The sequence below is a fragment of the Bradysia coprophila genome, unplaced genomic scaffold (assembly GCF_014529535.1).
Source record: "Bradysia coprophila strain Holo2 unplaced genomic scaffold, BU_Bcop_v1 contig_138, whole genome shotgun sequence".
Lineage (NCBI taxonomy): Eukaryota > Metazoa > Arthropoda > Insecta > Diptera > Sciaridae > Bradysia > Bradysia coprophila.
The window spans coordinates 8,587,975-8,603,985 of NW_023503409.1; the positions used below are offsets into that span (position 1 = coordinate 8,587,975).

At 36.1% G+C, this 16,011-nt stretch overlaps 3 protein-coding genes across 7 annotated transcripts in view; 2 read left to right on the forward strand and 1 right to left on the reverse strand.

Annotated features, from left to right (window-relative positions):
* Positions 1 to 4,289, reverse strand: part of LOC119073887 (14-3-3 protein zeta) — a 31,966-nt gene extending 27,677 nt beyond the window's left edge. For 2 of the 4 annotated variants that reach the window (XM_037179772.1, XM_037179769.1), the window contains exon 1: positions 3,745 to 3,959. The gene's annotated coding sequence lies outside the window, so the exon portion shown is untranslated. Of the gene's footprint in view, positions 1 to 3,744; positions 3,960 to 4,100 lie in introns of those variants that run through there. The other 2 variants (XM_037179770.1, XM_037179774.1) reach the window with 2 other exon arrangements.
* Positions 4,290 to 5,862: 1,573 nt separating this feature from the next.
* LOC119073888 (mRNA turnover protein 4 homolog) lies at positions 5,863 to 6,992 on the forward strand. Of its 2 annotated transcripts, XM_037179776.1 has the most exons (6): positions 5,933 to 6,000; positions 6,062 to 6,083; positions 6,170 to 6,309; positions 6,373 to 6,517; positions 6,580 to 6,724; positions 6,790 to 6,992. In XM_037179776.1, exons 3-6 carry the CDS (start codon positions 6,175 to 6,177, stop codon positions 6,974 to 6,976), a joined length of 612 nt encoding a protein of 203 aa, XP_037035671.1. In that variant the 5' UTR covers positions 5,933 to 6,000; positions 6,062 to 6,083; positions 6,170 to 6,174; the 3' UTR covers positions 6,977 to 6,992. The 2 variants fall into 2 exon arrangements, with proteins under 2 accessions (XP_037035670.1, XP_037035671.1); XM_037179775.1 differs by having other exon boundaries at positions 5,863 to 6,000; positions 6,062 to 6,309.
* A 2,454-nt stretch (positions 6,993 to 9,446) lies between these two features.
* LOC119073856 (adenylosuccinate lyase) lies at positions 9,447 to 11,412 on the forward strand. Its single transcript, XM_037179719.1, has 3 exons — positions 9,447 to 9,936; positions 10,001 to 10,296; positions 10,357 to 11,412. Exons 1-3 carry the CDS (start codon positions 9,799 to 9,801, stop codon positions 11,366 to 11,368), a joined length of 1,446 nt encoding a protein of 481 aa, XP_037035614.1. The 5' UTR covers positions 9,447 to 9,798; the 3' UTR covers positions 11,369 to 11,412.
* The last annotated feature ends 4,599 nt before the right edge of the window (positions 11,413 to 16,011 follow it).

The window sequence follows — 16,011 nt, forward strand, 5'->3', positions numbered from 1 at the left end:
TATGGTGGTGTAGGACAAGAGTTGTGGTAATGGTTGAGAAAGATTGATGAAGAAAGGAAACAATTTTATTGTCGTCCCCATGCGAAAGTCGACCATTACCCAAGTAAAAATACCAACAAAGTCGACCATTACTGATCATTGTTGAATTGCGGTCTATTCTCAAATTACTTTTCAACTTCATCCAGCTAATCTAAAAAATGAACATTTTTTGGGGTTAGCTGGGTGAAAAGGACAACTTATTTGACATCTCAAATGACATTGACATCTCATATCAATTTGCTCCCCTGGAAAAATGGTCCACTCCATGAGGAATATTTTCGGTTCATTTTACGTAAATCAACTGTCGCATTGGACAGGCAATCAATCAGAATACATTGGATACTAAGTAATTCATTAACTCTGAAACAATTTTGTGATACACGCATGCTCACTCGTGTTTGTTGAGCACCTTGTTTGATGTCTTTTCGACAAGTGTTGAATTTGTGAATCCGAGCCGAGGGCGAGCATGTTGCTCAAAAACTTTTGCCTTTTGTAACGAATTACTTTCGCAGCATCCAGGGAATCTACTATTTCACTGCTTCGATTTCAGATGGACTTTTCATAGAAATTCAGCACACGATTCTTGGGATGGAGAAGAAATGAAGGGCGTGCATTGCGAGTGATGGTAGACTGTACATTCTCGTACAAAAAAATATGACAGAAACATGACGTTATTTCGTGTACAACCCCATGAAGGCAAATACAATCAATGTGTAAACATACTCATTCAAACGTTCAACCATAATCCAGATCCTAAACACACATTTCGTACATTTCATTTGATGGTAAAAATTTTCACGAAATGTTGTTTGAGAGTTTCAGTTTTGTATTCAATTAGACGGAAGATATCCACCATCAGTTCACCGACCATTTTAACCAATTAAACGGTCAACCCAAAAAATTGAAACATCAAAGTGGCAAATGCTTAAAAGTTTAAGTGCAAGAGAAATGTTGTTAGCATGCCCATTGCCCAACCATTCATTATTCTTAGTCAAAATATACAACCGAATCACAACGTTCTTTCAGATGATTCATCATAATGTTTGAGTGTGTCTGTTCTCTGTGAAGCTACTGAATTTTTCATTAGTTTTGTAAATTCATATTTTCGCTCAGAAATTTGGCAAAAATTTTATTCCGAAAAAATTTACCGAATTCTCGTTTTATTGAAATTAAATTTACAAAATTGCTAAGCAATAGCGTCGTATGTACATGTTAATCTACCGTAAGAATTCATTTACATTTAATTGCACGCACTGCGCATTAATTATTTTAGCATTGTCGAGTGTGTTCTCTCTCCGCTTGAAATGTACGGCGAATAACTTAAGTGAAACGCATCAATATACAATTGAAAGAACCTTTCCGCGTATCCTATTAAATGAAGACGATTATTTCATTTCGAAAATATTTTCTAAGGAATTCATTCACCATGTGTTGATTGACAATTTTTATAATACAGAAATGAGAAGCACAGAAAAAAAATTTCGCGCTTTTTCAAACACAACTGAATAAATAAGAAAAAAAAAAACGGAAAATGTTAACCGATAAACACATGTATACACACGGTATAGTATCGTGTTTTATATATAGATAATGCGCGTAAGTCTCAAAGATACACGATTCTATGCAAAATAAAAAAAAATTGCTGTACATTACGTAATAGCATGGCAAAGAAATTGAGAGGAGCATGTTATATTATGGTAATTGATGGCGCGATGATGATAATATTGTAAAGCATAAGCATATACGATTCAATTCAGAAGCAATTTTATTGTGACCCCGACTGGTGTGTAGTGTACATTTTAAATTGTTCTGTACACACACACACTATACACACGTCCACACACATTATCCATTTTAATAATAACATACGATTTGAGCATTGATTGTTACTTTTAGTGGCAGTGAGTGAAAAACTCCGACTAAAACTGTCATGTCGTTTGAACGAAACACAAATTGTCGTACGCATATCTATGTTTAAAAATTGTTTCGAATTATCTTCGCCACTTAAAACGACCGAGACTCGGCTATTATGTGTGCGTATACACAAACGAAGTTGATTTATCTAATCGGCAATTTGTAATGAATTATGTTTATGTGAATGGAGAAAGTGTTAAGCGGTCGTATTCAATGTGAACATTTAACAGATTACCCTTAGCTTCGAAGATTTTCTAATATATAGGTGCTGAGCCGTTCGCCGAACACCCACCTACGTAAACTATACATTGATTTGTGTCAGGTGCAATTATCTGCGTCGAAATGAATAAAAACTTTATGGAACGACCGATAAATCTCGTCGAGCCAATATATTATTCTCCTCATTGCGATGAAGTGGTCTAATGAGAAAAGGTAATGTTATTGCGTGTGTCGCGCGTTTGTAAATAAGTAAAAGAAAAAATGTTTACTACAAACACAGAAACCTGCTCTAATTAATACCGCCGAAGCTATACGTTTCCCACTCATTCACAAGTGAGCAAATAGACATTTCCATGTCACATGACCAAATGGTGTGTATCATTACCTCCTTTTGTAAATTCATTTGTTTGTATGTTTTTCCAATGCTTATTCAATTTACGAAGTTTGTAATGTAAATTTGTCGGAATGTCTGATGTCTACCAAAATGCTGAATTTTAACGAATGCCCTGATGTTTCTGATGTTTCTGAACGCATTTTTATCGCGAGTGTATCCGAACGATTAACCGGTTCAATCAAAAATTATTATCGAAATGTATTGACAGGCAGTGCAATCTTTATAGAGCAATAAACGTCAGATGATTATGTTCTGTTACCCTGTCAAAAATCAATAAACTGTTGGAAAACTGTCCAATTCTAAACCAACGACACAAGTGACATGCTTACTGCTCACGTTATTCTGTCGTGGACTTGCTTCACGTCAGTGACTGTGAACGTTTGAAGTTGAGCAAACCAGTCTGCAACCAGACTAAAAGAAAATTAAAACGAAAAGCCGCAAGACTATTCAGAGCAATTTGGGACGATGACTAACGTTAAATCGTCTAAGTCATTTTATTAGTGACAAAACACGCCAGTTCACATCCACTGAATTAATCAATCATGACGGGCGGACAGTATACAATTTATAAGATTTGTCTGCATTCGCAAATATATTTGTTAAGATTTCTGACGCAACCGGATGAAAGAAGAAGAAAAAATTGAAAGTGTGACTGAGAATTCATTCATAAACGGCGATTAGGAATATGACATTCGGTTTGACTAGTCGGGGTAGGTTGATTTCAAATGGAACCGGTAGATCTATATCGCAATTTAAGTTAATAAAAATAACAAAAACTGCAGCAGTTTCGTTCTTTTTTTTTAAATCTCAGTCCATCGATTAAACCGACAGAAAATGCAGCAACATCAATTTTGAATTTGAAGGTCTTTGAAACCGGTGTCCGATTAATTTTTTTTTACAATCTGCCAATAGGTGCCGATATTATAAGACCAAGAAAGAAAAAAAAAATCGTCCTATCCGAGCTCGCACATAGACGAAATATATAGTCGAAAATTTTGTAAAATGGCCGACAATGAATTTCTTGTGGAACTCAATGGCACACCTTCAATCCTGAATGCGTCACACCGCAACATTTTTTTTCAAATTGATTTTACACAGTACATGCACGTTAATGTTCGTTGACAATTGGTGAAAATGATACAGCGATAGTTAACAAATGGAATTTTAATGGTACTTACTCACGGAAAGGATTAAACGAAAGGATTTAAGCACAAAATAATGGCACGAAATTACTACACACTATTTTTTCCACAAAACTTCAAACTGCAATTCGAATGAATTTTCAATGAATGAATGTTGAATGTACTAGATGCCAGATGAATTTCAATGAACTCATTTTGTGCAAAAAGAAAATTAAAATTTTTGTTCTGTGTTATCTTAGAACATAAATTAAATGCCAATATATAGATTCGTCAATGAAATTAGACAATGCCGAATTGTATTATTCTGATGGATCGTAGGGCAAACGGTAAATTTTGGAAAAAATATTCAGCAAAAAATTTGCCGAAATTTGGTCGATTTTAAGCCAACTTACCGATTCGTTTCGATTGATTTATTTGTCTGTTCGGCCAATTCCTTCTTTTCATCCAAGTGCTTGCGTTTTATAAACAAAATTTCAGTTTTTTTATTTAAAATTGAGATAAAACTTCAGAGATAAACTTAAAATCTATGCAAAATTTATTCCACTGGCATGAAGTTACGAATCAATGTTGCCAACTAATTGCGTTTGTCAAGTTCGATTTTGGAGTAGATTGTGCAGAGTCGTACTGGGAATATCAATATTTTTTTGCATAACTTTCTAATTAGAAATTAAATTAGAGTATAACGTAATGTCGACAACAATAGAAAATAGAATGTGGTAATCAGTTGTCAGTTGATTTGTCTTATCCTTTATCGTAAATATCTAAAAAATCACTAATACTCACCAAAAATAACTTGAAAAGCTTGACCTGCTTTCGAAGTATTGACAGTTGTATCGAGATCGCACCCTTTTGTCTTATTTCATTTAAGCAACTCAGCGTCTTACGTTGAGGCTAATACATCACGTTCATGACCTTGTAAACGTCAAACACGATCTCAGCTGTCAGACATGTTGAATGAGTTGAAATAGCGATTTGCACGCAGTCGACGTCAATCGATTGAGGTTAATGACAACTTAACAAAAACTTAAATTGACGAGTACCGTCGATAGTACGGTACAATGTACGTGATAAATAAAGTACTTTGCACAAGATGTTATAAATAACTATTTACAAATCGAATTTAAATTTAGATTGTAGATTTGATATTCATCTAATTCTGGCGAAAGGGCCAGAAGGATTGTAGATTTGATATTCATCTAATTCTGGCGAAAGGGCCAAAACGATTGTAGATTTGATATTCATCTAATTCTGGCGAAAGGGCAGTAAACTGCGAAATTTGACATAATTTATCACGTAGGGGATAATGCTCGAGCAGGCACTTTAGGCACACCGGAAAGTGCTAAGGGAGTCGAGGAAATAAATTTCTAAAAATCAAAAGTCAAATTTTTAGAAATTTATTTGGAGGTATTCCTTGACTCCCTTAGCACTTTCCGGTGTGCCTAAAGTTGAGAAGTCGCAATAACCGGCAACGTGTTCAGTATCGGATTCGTTAATCGGTAACAATAGAATAGTTACAATAGAATCGTTCCAGTTGATTATATGTGATTTTGCATACAATTTCAATTTTTCTGAAACTGTAATTAAAAATATTTTCTATAAAGTTCATAGGAAAATCTTTTTGAAATAAGTTTCCTTGCCGTTTAATAAGTGTTTAATGAGTCTCATTTAATAAAATTCGTATTTAATACACTGAATGCGATTGCAACATGAAAAATGCTATAGTTTTCTACCGAATTTCAGTAGAACTATAACCATACTTTTGTTATTTGCAGAGTTTGAAGCAACCAAAAAAATTCTCTAAATGGTAACTATCTGAAAACCAATGGCCCATTTTTCTGTACATTTTTTTAAAATTTAGTTTGGTTGTTGTATATGACATTACCTCCCCACTATATCTACTTGGTCTTAACCTGCTGTTATCACTACCTTAAAATAGAGTGTTATGATCGGAGCGAGACGACCGAATACCAGTTAATTAAACTTGCCTTGGAGTACTTGTCAAAGTATTTCTTTCTCTTTCCTCATAACACTCTATAGCTAAATACTATCTGCGCAGATTATTTTTCACTTGATGAATCGATCTTGTACAATTTTTAACATTAGCTCTAGCAACACTGATGAACATTGAATCTACTACGAAAAATATTGTATTTCTGTCATTGTCAATCCACACGTGCGTGAAAACCACGAGCATTTTAGAAGTTTCTTTGCTAATTTTGGACACTTTTCACATTTTTAACCGATTTAATTGATTTGAATTCGTGATGCCTAGATCAAAGAGAGATAAGAAAGGTCAGTAATCAGCCGTAAAATTTAATTCAGAAAAAGAAACTAAACGAAAATCTTGTTTTAGTCTCGTTGACAAAAACAACGCGAAAAGGTCTACAGTGGAAACAACAGATAGTCGATGACATTCGCAACTGTGTTACAAAGTATCCAAACATTTTCATGTTTTCCGTACAAAATATGCGAAACAACCTACTGAAAGACCTTCGACAGGAGTGGAAGAAAAATTCGCGGTTCATTTTCGGCAAAAATCGGATAATGCAGCTGGGACTCGGCAAATCAGAAAGTGATGAACCTGAAGTGGATCTACATAAGGTATAGAAGATGAATGTTCCTTCAGGCCCCTGATTTAAACTAAATATTTGATTCAATCATCAGCTAGCTAAACGTCTGCAGGGTCAATGCGGTTTATTATTCACTGAAAGGTCAAAAGAAGAAGTTATAGAATGGTCTCAGAACTACACAGCGTTGGAGTACGCAAGAAGTGGTTTCGTGGCAACAGAAACTGTTGTTTTACCTGAAGGTAGGGAACAATAGAAATGACTGATTTGTGGAGAGATGATGTCATTAACGAATTATTCGTAGGTCCAATGGAAGACTTTTCACATGCAATCGAGCCGCATCTACGAGCGCTTGGTCTGCCAACTAAACTAGAAAAGGGAATCGTTACATTATATAAAGAGCACACAGTTTGTGTCAAGGATAAAGCATTGACGCCCGAACAAGCCAGGTACACAGAACAATGATCCAACATCCAATGTTGCTTAAACATAATCGAATGTTTCGTTTTTTCAGAGTTTTAAAATTAATCGCTAAGCCAATGGCCACATTCAATTTGGAGATAAAATGCTGCTGGACAAAAGACGGTGGTTTTGAGTCGATTGTCGATGACGAAACGGCCTCAGACAGTGGAAATGCTGAAGATGATATGGAGCAGGAAGAAGGAGATGCTGATGAAGATATGTCCGATGATGACGATTAATCTAATAAATTTTGTTTAAAAATTTGACCGGGCAATGTTTCCATTAAAAAGTATTTTGGGAGCTAGCAATCGTCCATGAAAGTCTGGGAAATCTTATTAATTTTGGAAAGGGTACGAACTCGATGTTGTTGAGTGTTTTCTAAGAGATCATAAATTGGAGATGGCTAAGGTCGATGTAGAATGTTTCCTAAAAGCCATCCCAAAAATCATAGATTTTCCTTTCACGGAAAGCCCTTCCACAAAAAGTAAACTTTCTTCTTGCAGAATACTATCCAAAAAATTAGAAAACGAGATCGAGATCCAAAAAGTTTCAAAAGTGGAACTATCTTCACGTTGCATATATGCAGCGTTACTGGCCAACTCCGAATTTCATTCATTTTTTGTTTTAAAGATTTATTTAAGAAATTTAAGAAAAGGTGGTCAGGCTAAGCCCTCATCCCAACCTGTAAAAACTTGGATCTTTTCAGAATACATTATAAATAAAAAATTTCTTCGAAAGGTTTCGCCGCAGGAATTGTTCCCATTACGCAACTAGCACTGTAGCGTTAAATAGCCAACGAGATTCTTTGTGTTAGATAAAATTTTGATTTCTTGTCACCAGTTAATTCCTGCAACTTCGAACCAATATTGTTGATGAAATTTTTTGATTCTGTACTCCAAGGACCCATAGTTTCTACTGCAAATGCTAAAAGAATATAATTATTAGATCAAATTTGAATAATGTTTTCGACAAGTATGAATCAGCGAACGTGTCTACGCAGGTTCGTCCCAGACCAATGGTTTTCCTTTAGACCATGGCGTCAAAGTTACTCCATCAGACTTCTTTCCGTCATTTCTTGATAATTCTTTTGGTTCCAGGTGGTTTGGAATATGAAGGGACATAAGAGCTCGACTTATGATTTCATTCAGTTCTATATGATGTAGATATCTGCCTGCACTTTTTTGGCAACTCAATCCATGCAGACCTCTGGCGGATACTACAGATCCGCATAGACACTTGTGTACTAAACATATATCACAACCTAGTCGTAAACCAATACAAATTCTTATTGAGTTACTGTCCATAAAAGTTCCAATGTTTGAAGAAGGATTTGCATGAAGCCAGGCATTTGATTCTTAACACTTTAATGCTTTAAAACGAGCCAGATCAAGCTTCGATGTAAAAACCAGTTCTTTCTCGCAATTCACACGAGTTTAATTTTTATTGAAAACATACGTCATTTCTTACCGGGGCATTTTATATACAAAGTTTCTAAGATTTTCAGTGAAACTAAACAGAATTAAATCATCAATGAAGAGAAAATGAGAGATTTATTAGACCGTTCTAGTAGTTCTTCTTTGTCGCACTTTTTCTCTGTCGGATATGAAAAATATTATTCGTACCTTGGACTAAAAGTCTTTTTTAGCGTATTCGACGCTCTCACACGCTAAAAAAGACTTTTAGTCCTAGGTACGAAATGTACTATTTTTCGCTTCTTCATATAGAAACCATCTAAAATAACCGTTTTTTGCGACTCTTCATAGAAACAAGCTGAAATAACCGTTTTTTCAACTGTTTATAAAAACGAGCTAAAATAAACGTTTTTTGTGCCACCGAGAATTGAAATACTCATTTTAGTGTTGTAAAGTGACTCTTTTCAGCACCCGCACCCGTTTGATGTGATATTACAACACTCAAAGCAGTGTTGATATGGAATTTGTATGAGTTGTTACAGCAAATTTGAAGAGTGATTGTTTACAATGAAAATTATGATTTTTTGTGCTCTTGTCTATTTCAATTCTCGGTCGGCACAAAGCATGATGTGTTACACGTATTGTAATGAGATTTTTTCAGCACACGACCCAATTAGGTCTAGTGCTGAAAAAATCAACATTACAATACTTGTAACACAACATACTATATCAACTCGCATACTAAAGTTACTTTAGTATATAATACAGTGACACAAGTTAACTCAATGAATGTACAAACCAGGTATGGTCTATCTATGCAAACCGGAGGAAATAGCGATTTCATATAAACAAACTCACCTTTCAATGATTTTCATTCATGAGTTTCTTTATATGAAATCGCTATTTCCTCCAAAGTTCTGAAAGAACCTTGATTTCCTCCGCTCCATACAAATTTTGACAATACCAATTTTTTGACAATTCGACAATACCAACAGAGTATACTTTCATTGAGTTAACTCACAATGTCAATTTCTGTGCCTTTAGAATCATAATTCGACGTATTTCGTCACTGCACCTACGATCGAAAAGTGATTGCTAAGAAAAGCTGAAATTGTTGAAATGTTTTTGTTTTGTTTTTATGACCCTTACGGCACAGAAAACGTAGTTCGTGACTCGTGACGAAAGCAAAATTTTTTCAGGACACGTCTTAAGCTTGTCCTATTCGGCTTCGCCTCGTTAGGTTTTTTCATCTTTTCGAATTTTTGCTTTGATGGCAACCCTATACCAATGACAGTACTGTCAAGACCATATGACCGAGGATTTATCATTCGATGCAAAGCAAAATGTTAACCAACTTAATATAACCTAGACACTGTTTTGATGGTCTCACGCCGTACACAAATACCGAAATCTGTTTTTGGAACGACTTTACGTCATTCTTTGTTATTCCATTAAACGTTGTTTGTTGCTTTGCCAACTGTTATCAACTCAAATTGACCTTTCCGGTTATCGTACAATTGTTTTCGTCCAGAACAGAAGTGAATCCACTTTCAGTCGTAACAGTTGCACAGAAGTTCCATAACTACAGTCGAATTTTGCCAGAGAAACTTCCTAAGGATTTTGGGTGGATACTAAACGAGAAAATAAGAATGGAAAGCAATCATAACACCTATGTGTCCCCGTTGAGCACACGCTATGCTAGCAAAGAAATGCTGTACATTTTCAGTGATCAGCACAAATTTTCCACTTGGCGCAAGTTGTGGATTATGCTGGCCAAAGGTAAACAGGTGAGTTATGAACTGTAATGATTCCTTGTCAAGTAAAAGACAATCAATTGTGTTTCAAATCCAGGAGCTGGGTCTAAATATATCAACCGAACAAATTGAACAAATGGAGGCTAATTGGGACAAGGTGGATTTCAAGAAAGCTGCTGCAGAAGAACGTTTAACACGTCATGATGTAATGGCCCATGTTCACGTATTTGCGGAACAATGTCCACTAGCTGCACCAATTATCCATTTAGGGGCCACATCCTGCTATGTTGGCGACAATACCGACCTCATTTCGATCCGAAGTGCCTTGAAACTTGTGCTGCCGAAGCTCGCACAAGTGATCCATTGTTTGACCAGCTTCGCTAAAGAATATCGGTACAACGACGAGCTGTATTTGTCACGTTGAGTTGTCAGATCTGACGATTTTCGTTTTAGTTCTCTGCCGACACTTGGTTTTACCCATTTGCAACCAGCTCAGCTGACTACCGTCGGAAAACGGGCAACATTGTGGATATCCGAACTTCTAATGGATGAACGGGCATTGAGTAGATGTTTGAATGATCTACGCTTTCGCGGTGTGAAAGGCACGACCGGAACTCAGGCTTCCTTTTTGCAACTTTTTAACGGCGACGGTGAAAAGGTCAAGGCACTTGATGAACGCGTTGCTAAATTGGCTGGATTCGATAAGTGCTATGCGGTGACCGGTCAAACCTACAGTCGAAAGGTTGACCTGGAAATTGTCAGCGCACTGGCAAGTTTAGGGGCCACCATCTACAAATTCGGTTGTGACATTCGCTTACTGATGTCTCGGAAAGAGATCGAGGAACCGTTTGAATCGACTCAAATTGGCTCGTCGGCGATGGCTTACAAACGCAATCCGATGAGATCGGAAAGATGTTGCTCGCTGGCCAGACATCTGATGACACTTCATGCGAATGCTGCCAATACGTTCTCTTCGCAATGGTTCGAACGAACGTTGGATGATTCGGCCAATCGTAGAATCACCTTGCCGGAAAGTTTTCTCTGTGCCGATGCATTGCTGACGACTATGCTGAATATCACACAAGGCCTGGTCGTTTATCCGAAAGTAATTGAACGTAATATCAGTTTCGAATTGCCGTTCATGGCCACCGAAAATATCATCATGGCCATGTGTAAGGATGGCGGTGATCGACAGATTTGTCACGAAAAGATTAGAGTGCTGTCACACGAAGCCGGCGAGCAAGTCAAACGATTCGGCCGAGACAATGATTTGGTGAGTCGCATCAAGAACGATGCCTATTTTGCACCTATTCTGCCGCATCTGGACGAAATCTTGAACCCGCAAACATTTATTGGTCGAGCTCCCGAACAAGTGGACGAATTTGTGAGAGAAGAAGTTGAACCGATTTTGGCGAAATATGCGGATGATGTGTCCAAGATAACCACTGTCGTTTTGACTATCTAGATTTGTATTAAATAAACGAGCCGTCATTAGGCACCCAGTTACTTTAATGGTCTCTTTTTATTCATTTATCAAAAAAGTTGGAATTTTACCCGAAAGCAATTTTTGTAATTCAGTAATAATATGTCCGACCATGCCGACCATACACATTGTATGCAGGGAAATAATTCGTTACATGAGCGATCAATTTGTGATACGAGTCAAACTCACGCGTTCACAAAATTGATTCAGGAAATTGATCCAAAATTCTAAATCCGAATTCAAGTCCTATACAAATTCAGATACAAAGTCCCGGAATCAGGAACTCATTCGAGCCAAACAGGAACACAACTAATTTGCAACACACTTCTTTGCAACTGATAAAATTATGGAAAAATTGCAGGCGACAGGCGACTGTATTCATTTGTTTGAGCAAGTGAGTCAAAAATGATATCAATTTTGGTCCTAATGCGTTCCACAGTCTATAGTTAAGTCATTGAATCGAAATAACTGCGTGCAACAAGATCAACAAAAAATTCGTAATTTTTTGGAACTCTGAACATCAGAAAGAAAATGATTCGAAAGTCTTAAATGAGCACGATTCCGGATTACGGTATCGGTGTGAGACGGTTCAGATATCGATTCAGTTTAGGCTCGCCGTGCACTGCACATTGAGGAGTCGTGGAAATTTTTTACTTTGTACTTACGGTCAATTCATTTCGTATTAACCTGTTAGTGTTACAGACGGGAAGCATCAAGAGAAGCATATGATCAGTATTATTGTTGGGTCTATTACTTCCACCGATCAAAGTATTTTTTATCGGTTGATTTCAAATCTTGTACTTCAATTGTTTTAACACGCATTTCACCATATAAAGGACCATATTACTCAGAGCTTGTCATTATTTCTGTCGTCGTTATCGATAACAGACGAATAACCTACTAATAAACATTGTGACTATTTTTTTCGGTTTTTTTTCGGCCTATTCATTATTTGCCAACTCTGTTAATAGATTTATTTCATCTTTCTTGTTGGTTTTCAGGAGCATAAGCAACACCCTGAATCGTTCGATGTACTTAATTTTAGACCTGGAAGCAGGGACTATTTTTGAGAAATTCTTTGAGAAATTTTGAGAAATTTGAGGAATTCTTGAGAAATTCTTTGAGAAATCTTTGAGAAATTTTTGAGAAATTTTTTATATTTTTGAGAAAATTTGAGAATTTTGAGAAATTTGAGAAATTTTTGAGAAATTCTTTGAGAAATAATTGAGAAATTTTGAGAAATTCGATTTCTCAAAATAGTCCCTGCCTGGAAGGCATGACAAACGTTCAACAATAGGAAGGAAATGTTATGCCTTCATTCAATTGTTCCTTCCTTTGAAACACATTTAACCTGTTACATACGGCAAGCATATGATCAGTATTATTATCGGGTCTATCACTTCCATCGATCAAAGTATTTTCAATCGGTTGATTTCAATTCTTGTCCTTCATTTTTTTTAACATACATTTTACTGTATAAAGGACCATATTACCCAGAGCTTGTCATTTTTTTTGTCGTCTTATATACCCTAAAACGTTCTACATCGCAAAGTATATTCGATGTGTTTGTTTATATAGAAGAATGATGATAGTTATTTATGACATCGAGTGCAAAGTACCATATTAGGCTCTAGATGTGTAATTATAACCGAGGTCATCATACACATCGTGATGGCTCATTTTTTTTGTATTTTAATAGCGCAACTAATAAAACAACGGTTTCGAGAAGTAAAATTAAATATTTTGGGGTCAGAAAATAATGCATGTTTGCCAATTGAACCTCAGAAAAAATCAGGTGCAAGATTACATAAGGTGACGTGCAGGAAAGCTACCACATAAAAGGGAGAAAAGTTGATATCAGTGGCGTTTCGCTCCAAGCTCCAACCTAGGTAGTTCATCTCTTTACAAAATAAAATGCAAAACGGTCTCTTACGACGTGAACTATATTTGCTAGTCTTGCTGTGACATTTTTTGTTGAGGGAAGGTTGTCTTTCGAGCTGAAGGCAAACAACGCCTCAACAAAAACTGTACCAGCAAGACAGTACGCCATCGGCTAGAAACACAGCCTTTTCTCAACTCCGCAACTCTGTTTTCATGTGACAGACAAGACAATAATAGTAGTTTGCATGACTAGGGATAAAAAGATGTAAAGTAGAGTTTTCGTGTGAATTTTGTTGATCCGAGGCGAAGCCGAGTTCAATAAACACACGAAATGCTGAGTGCGTCGAAAGTAGTGCTTGAAACATGAAAAGCAGGGACTAAAATAAGGATTTCTGTGCAGGTGGGAAACTTTTCGAAGGGGCGCCTAAACACAAAATTTTGGGCGCCAAAATAAAAATTTTTATCCAAAAATAATATCATGCGTTCAGGACGTTGACGTAAATATATTTTTGATACCTAGGACCCGAAACGTGCGACTTCGTCTTCGCCTTCGGCTCTGTCTGGAAACTTCTTACACGCTAAAAAAAGACCTAGGTCCTAGGTACGAAATGTACTATTACGATTTAAAGGGAATTATTCCCCTGACCGTAAGTCTAGGGTCTTTCATCCAAAAAATCATTCAAAATGTCAAAATGTAAAGTCTAGTCAAGTTGCCGATCATACCTGATAATTATCTGCAATTTTCTGGAATTTAATTTTTCGGTCATGTTAGGGGTGTATTTTTACCTGTGGAAAATGCGTCCACAATATGACCTAAAAATCAAATTCCAGAAAATTGCAGATAATTATCGGTCTACTGGACTAAAAGGTGTTTTTGGTAGAATATCAGCCCTAAAAATCACAATAGTGGTGAGTTCTTGGGTATGAGGGTGAGTTTTGTCTATAATTTATATCTCTCGATGGATGTAACTGAAAATTCTGAAAAAATTCTCAAGTAACGTCTGTAACATCTGTGATTTTTGCAGAATTTTTGGACCCCTACTTAGAGGTAAAAATATTTTTTCAAATATTCTGAGTAAATTACAGAATATAGGCACATTCCATGAAGACAAATCAAGTGACCAAAAACGGTAGTAGCACTTTTGTCTAGCATATGGAAAAAAATCATTGAATTTTTTCATCGATAAATAGGGGTCCAAAAAACCTGAAAAAATCTCGGATGTTTACAGACATTTTTTGAGAATTTCTACCGATTTTTACGTTAACACACCAGAGAGAAATAAATGAGAAACAAAATACACATTTTTGTTAATAACTCCATTTTGGAGTTTCATACGCCACACAGTGTTCCAAAACGTTACTGCCACATTCATAAATCTATTTTTGACATCAGTACGTCACTTTGCGACCCCTTTATGTCCGGTATTACCCTACAGTAACAGTAGACTTTCGAAAAACCAAGAAAAAATTTTGTTGGTTTTTTGGGTTTTGGAGCCCATTTTCCCCGTGAGGGGTTTGTAAATTTTCCATGTTAAATATAAAAAACCTAAGGACGTTGCAACTTGCATTGAGACACCTCAAGCATACTCCTTATGGTATTTTCTATGTTCCCCTGCCTCTCGCCTTCACATACTACTGCAGAAATGTTAGAGACAACGATTTTATTTCATAAGGCTTTTTTGAATTTTTTTGGTTATTGATGAAAATTTGGAATAAGAGATCTGTTTTACAGCGATTGGTGAGCAGGTAGGTTCGGGAACATAGAAAATACCATAAGGAGTATGCTTGAGGTGTCTCAATGCAAGTTGCAACGTCCTTAGGATTTTTATATTTAACATGGAAAATTTACAAACCCCTCACAGGGAAAATGGGCTCCAAAACCCAAAAAACCAACAAAATTTTTTCTTGGTTTTTCGAAAGTCTACTGTTACTGTAGGGTAATTCCGGACATAAAGGGGTCGCAAAGTGACGTACTGATGTCAAAAATAGATTTATGAATGTGGCAGTAACGTTTTGGAACACTGTGCGCCACTCCACTGAAAGTAGTTCTAGGCCAAGACCTTTCGAATGATTTAGTTCCTTTAGTGTTACTTTTTACATGCCAACCCTATTTTCTTTCCATTTTTTTTTAGTTTTTAGGAAAGTGAAAGCTACAAAATTCCCACCTGCGATGTTCCTTAGTTTAGTCCCTGATGAAAAGTACAGTTTTCGACGCTTGTAGCATGTAAAATAAATTTACCGCTAAAATTTGCTGATCCGAGTATTAAAAGCATAAAAATGCTGCTCAGAAAAGAATAAAATTGTAAATGGGATACCAAGAGCAGCCGTCGAGTCATTGAGTGTTAGATTTTCTATTTTTCACTTAATTTCTCACTTTAAATGGGACAGATTGACACTATTGTACTGCACATTTGTGTTTCTTTAAAATCTAAAGTTAGTCCAGCTTTTAAAAAAAATGGACTCAGTCTTTTGCGCGCACGTCTGAAAATACCTACTCCTTTTCCCCGCATAATTTGAAGCTGAAATACCCATACTTACCTGCCACTTTTTAAAAGATTCGGGTAATTTCCTTGAACAAAAGATCAGATAATTTATAAAAACGAAAAGTTTTTTATTTTGTTTTTTCTTTATTTATTGCCAATTTAGCTTTGATTTAGCCATGCTCTGGATGTATAATAAATTATGTTTTTTGATGAATTGATTTTTTTTTTCTTCATTTTCTTGCAGCTAGATCTAATAGTAAT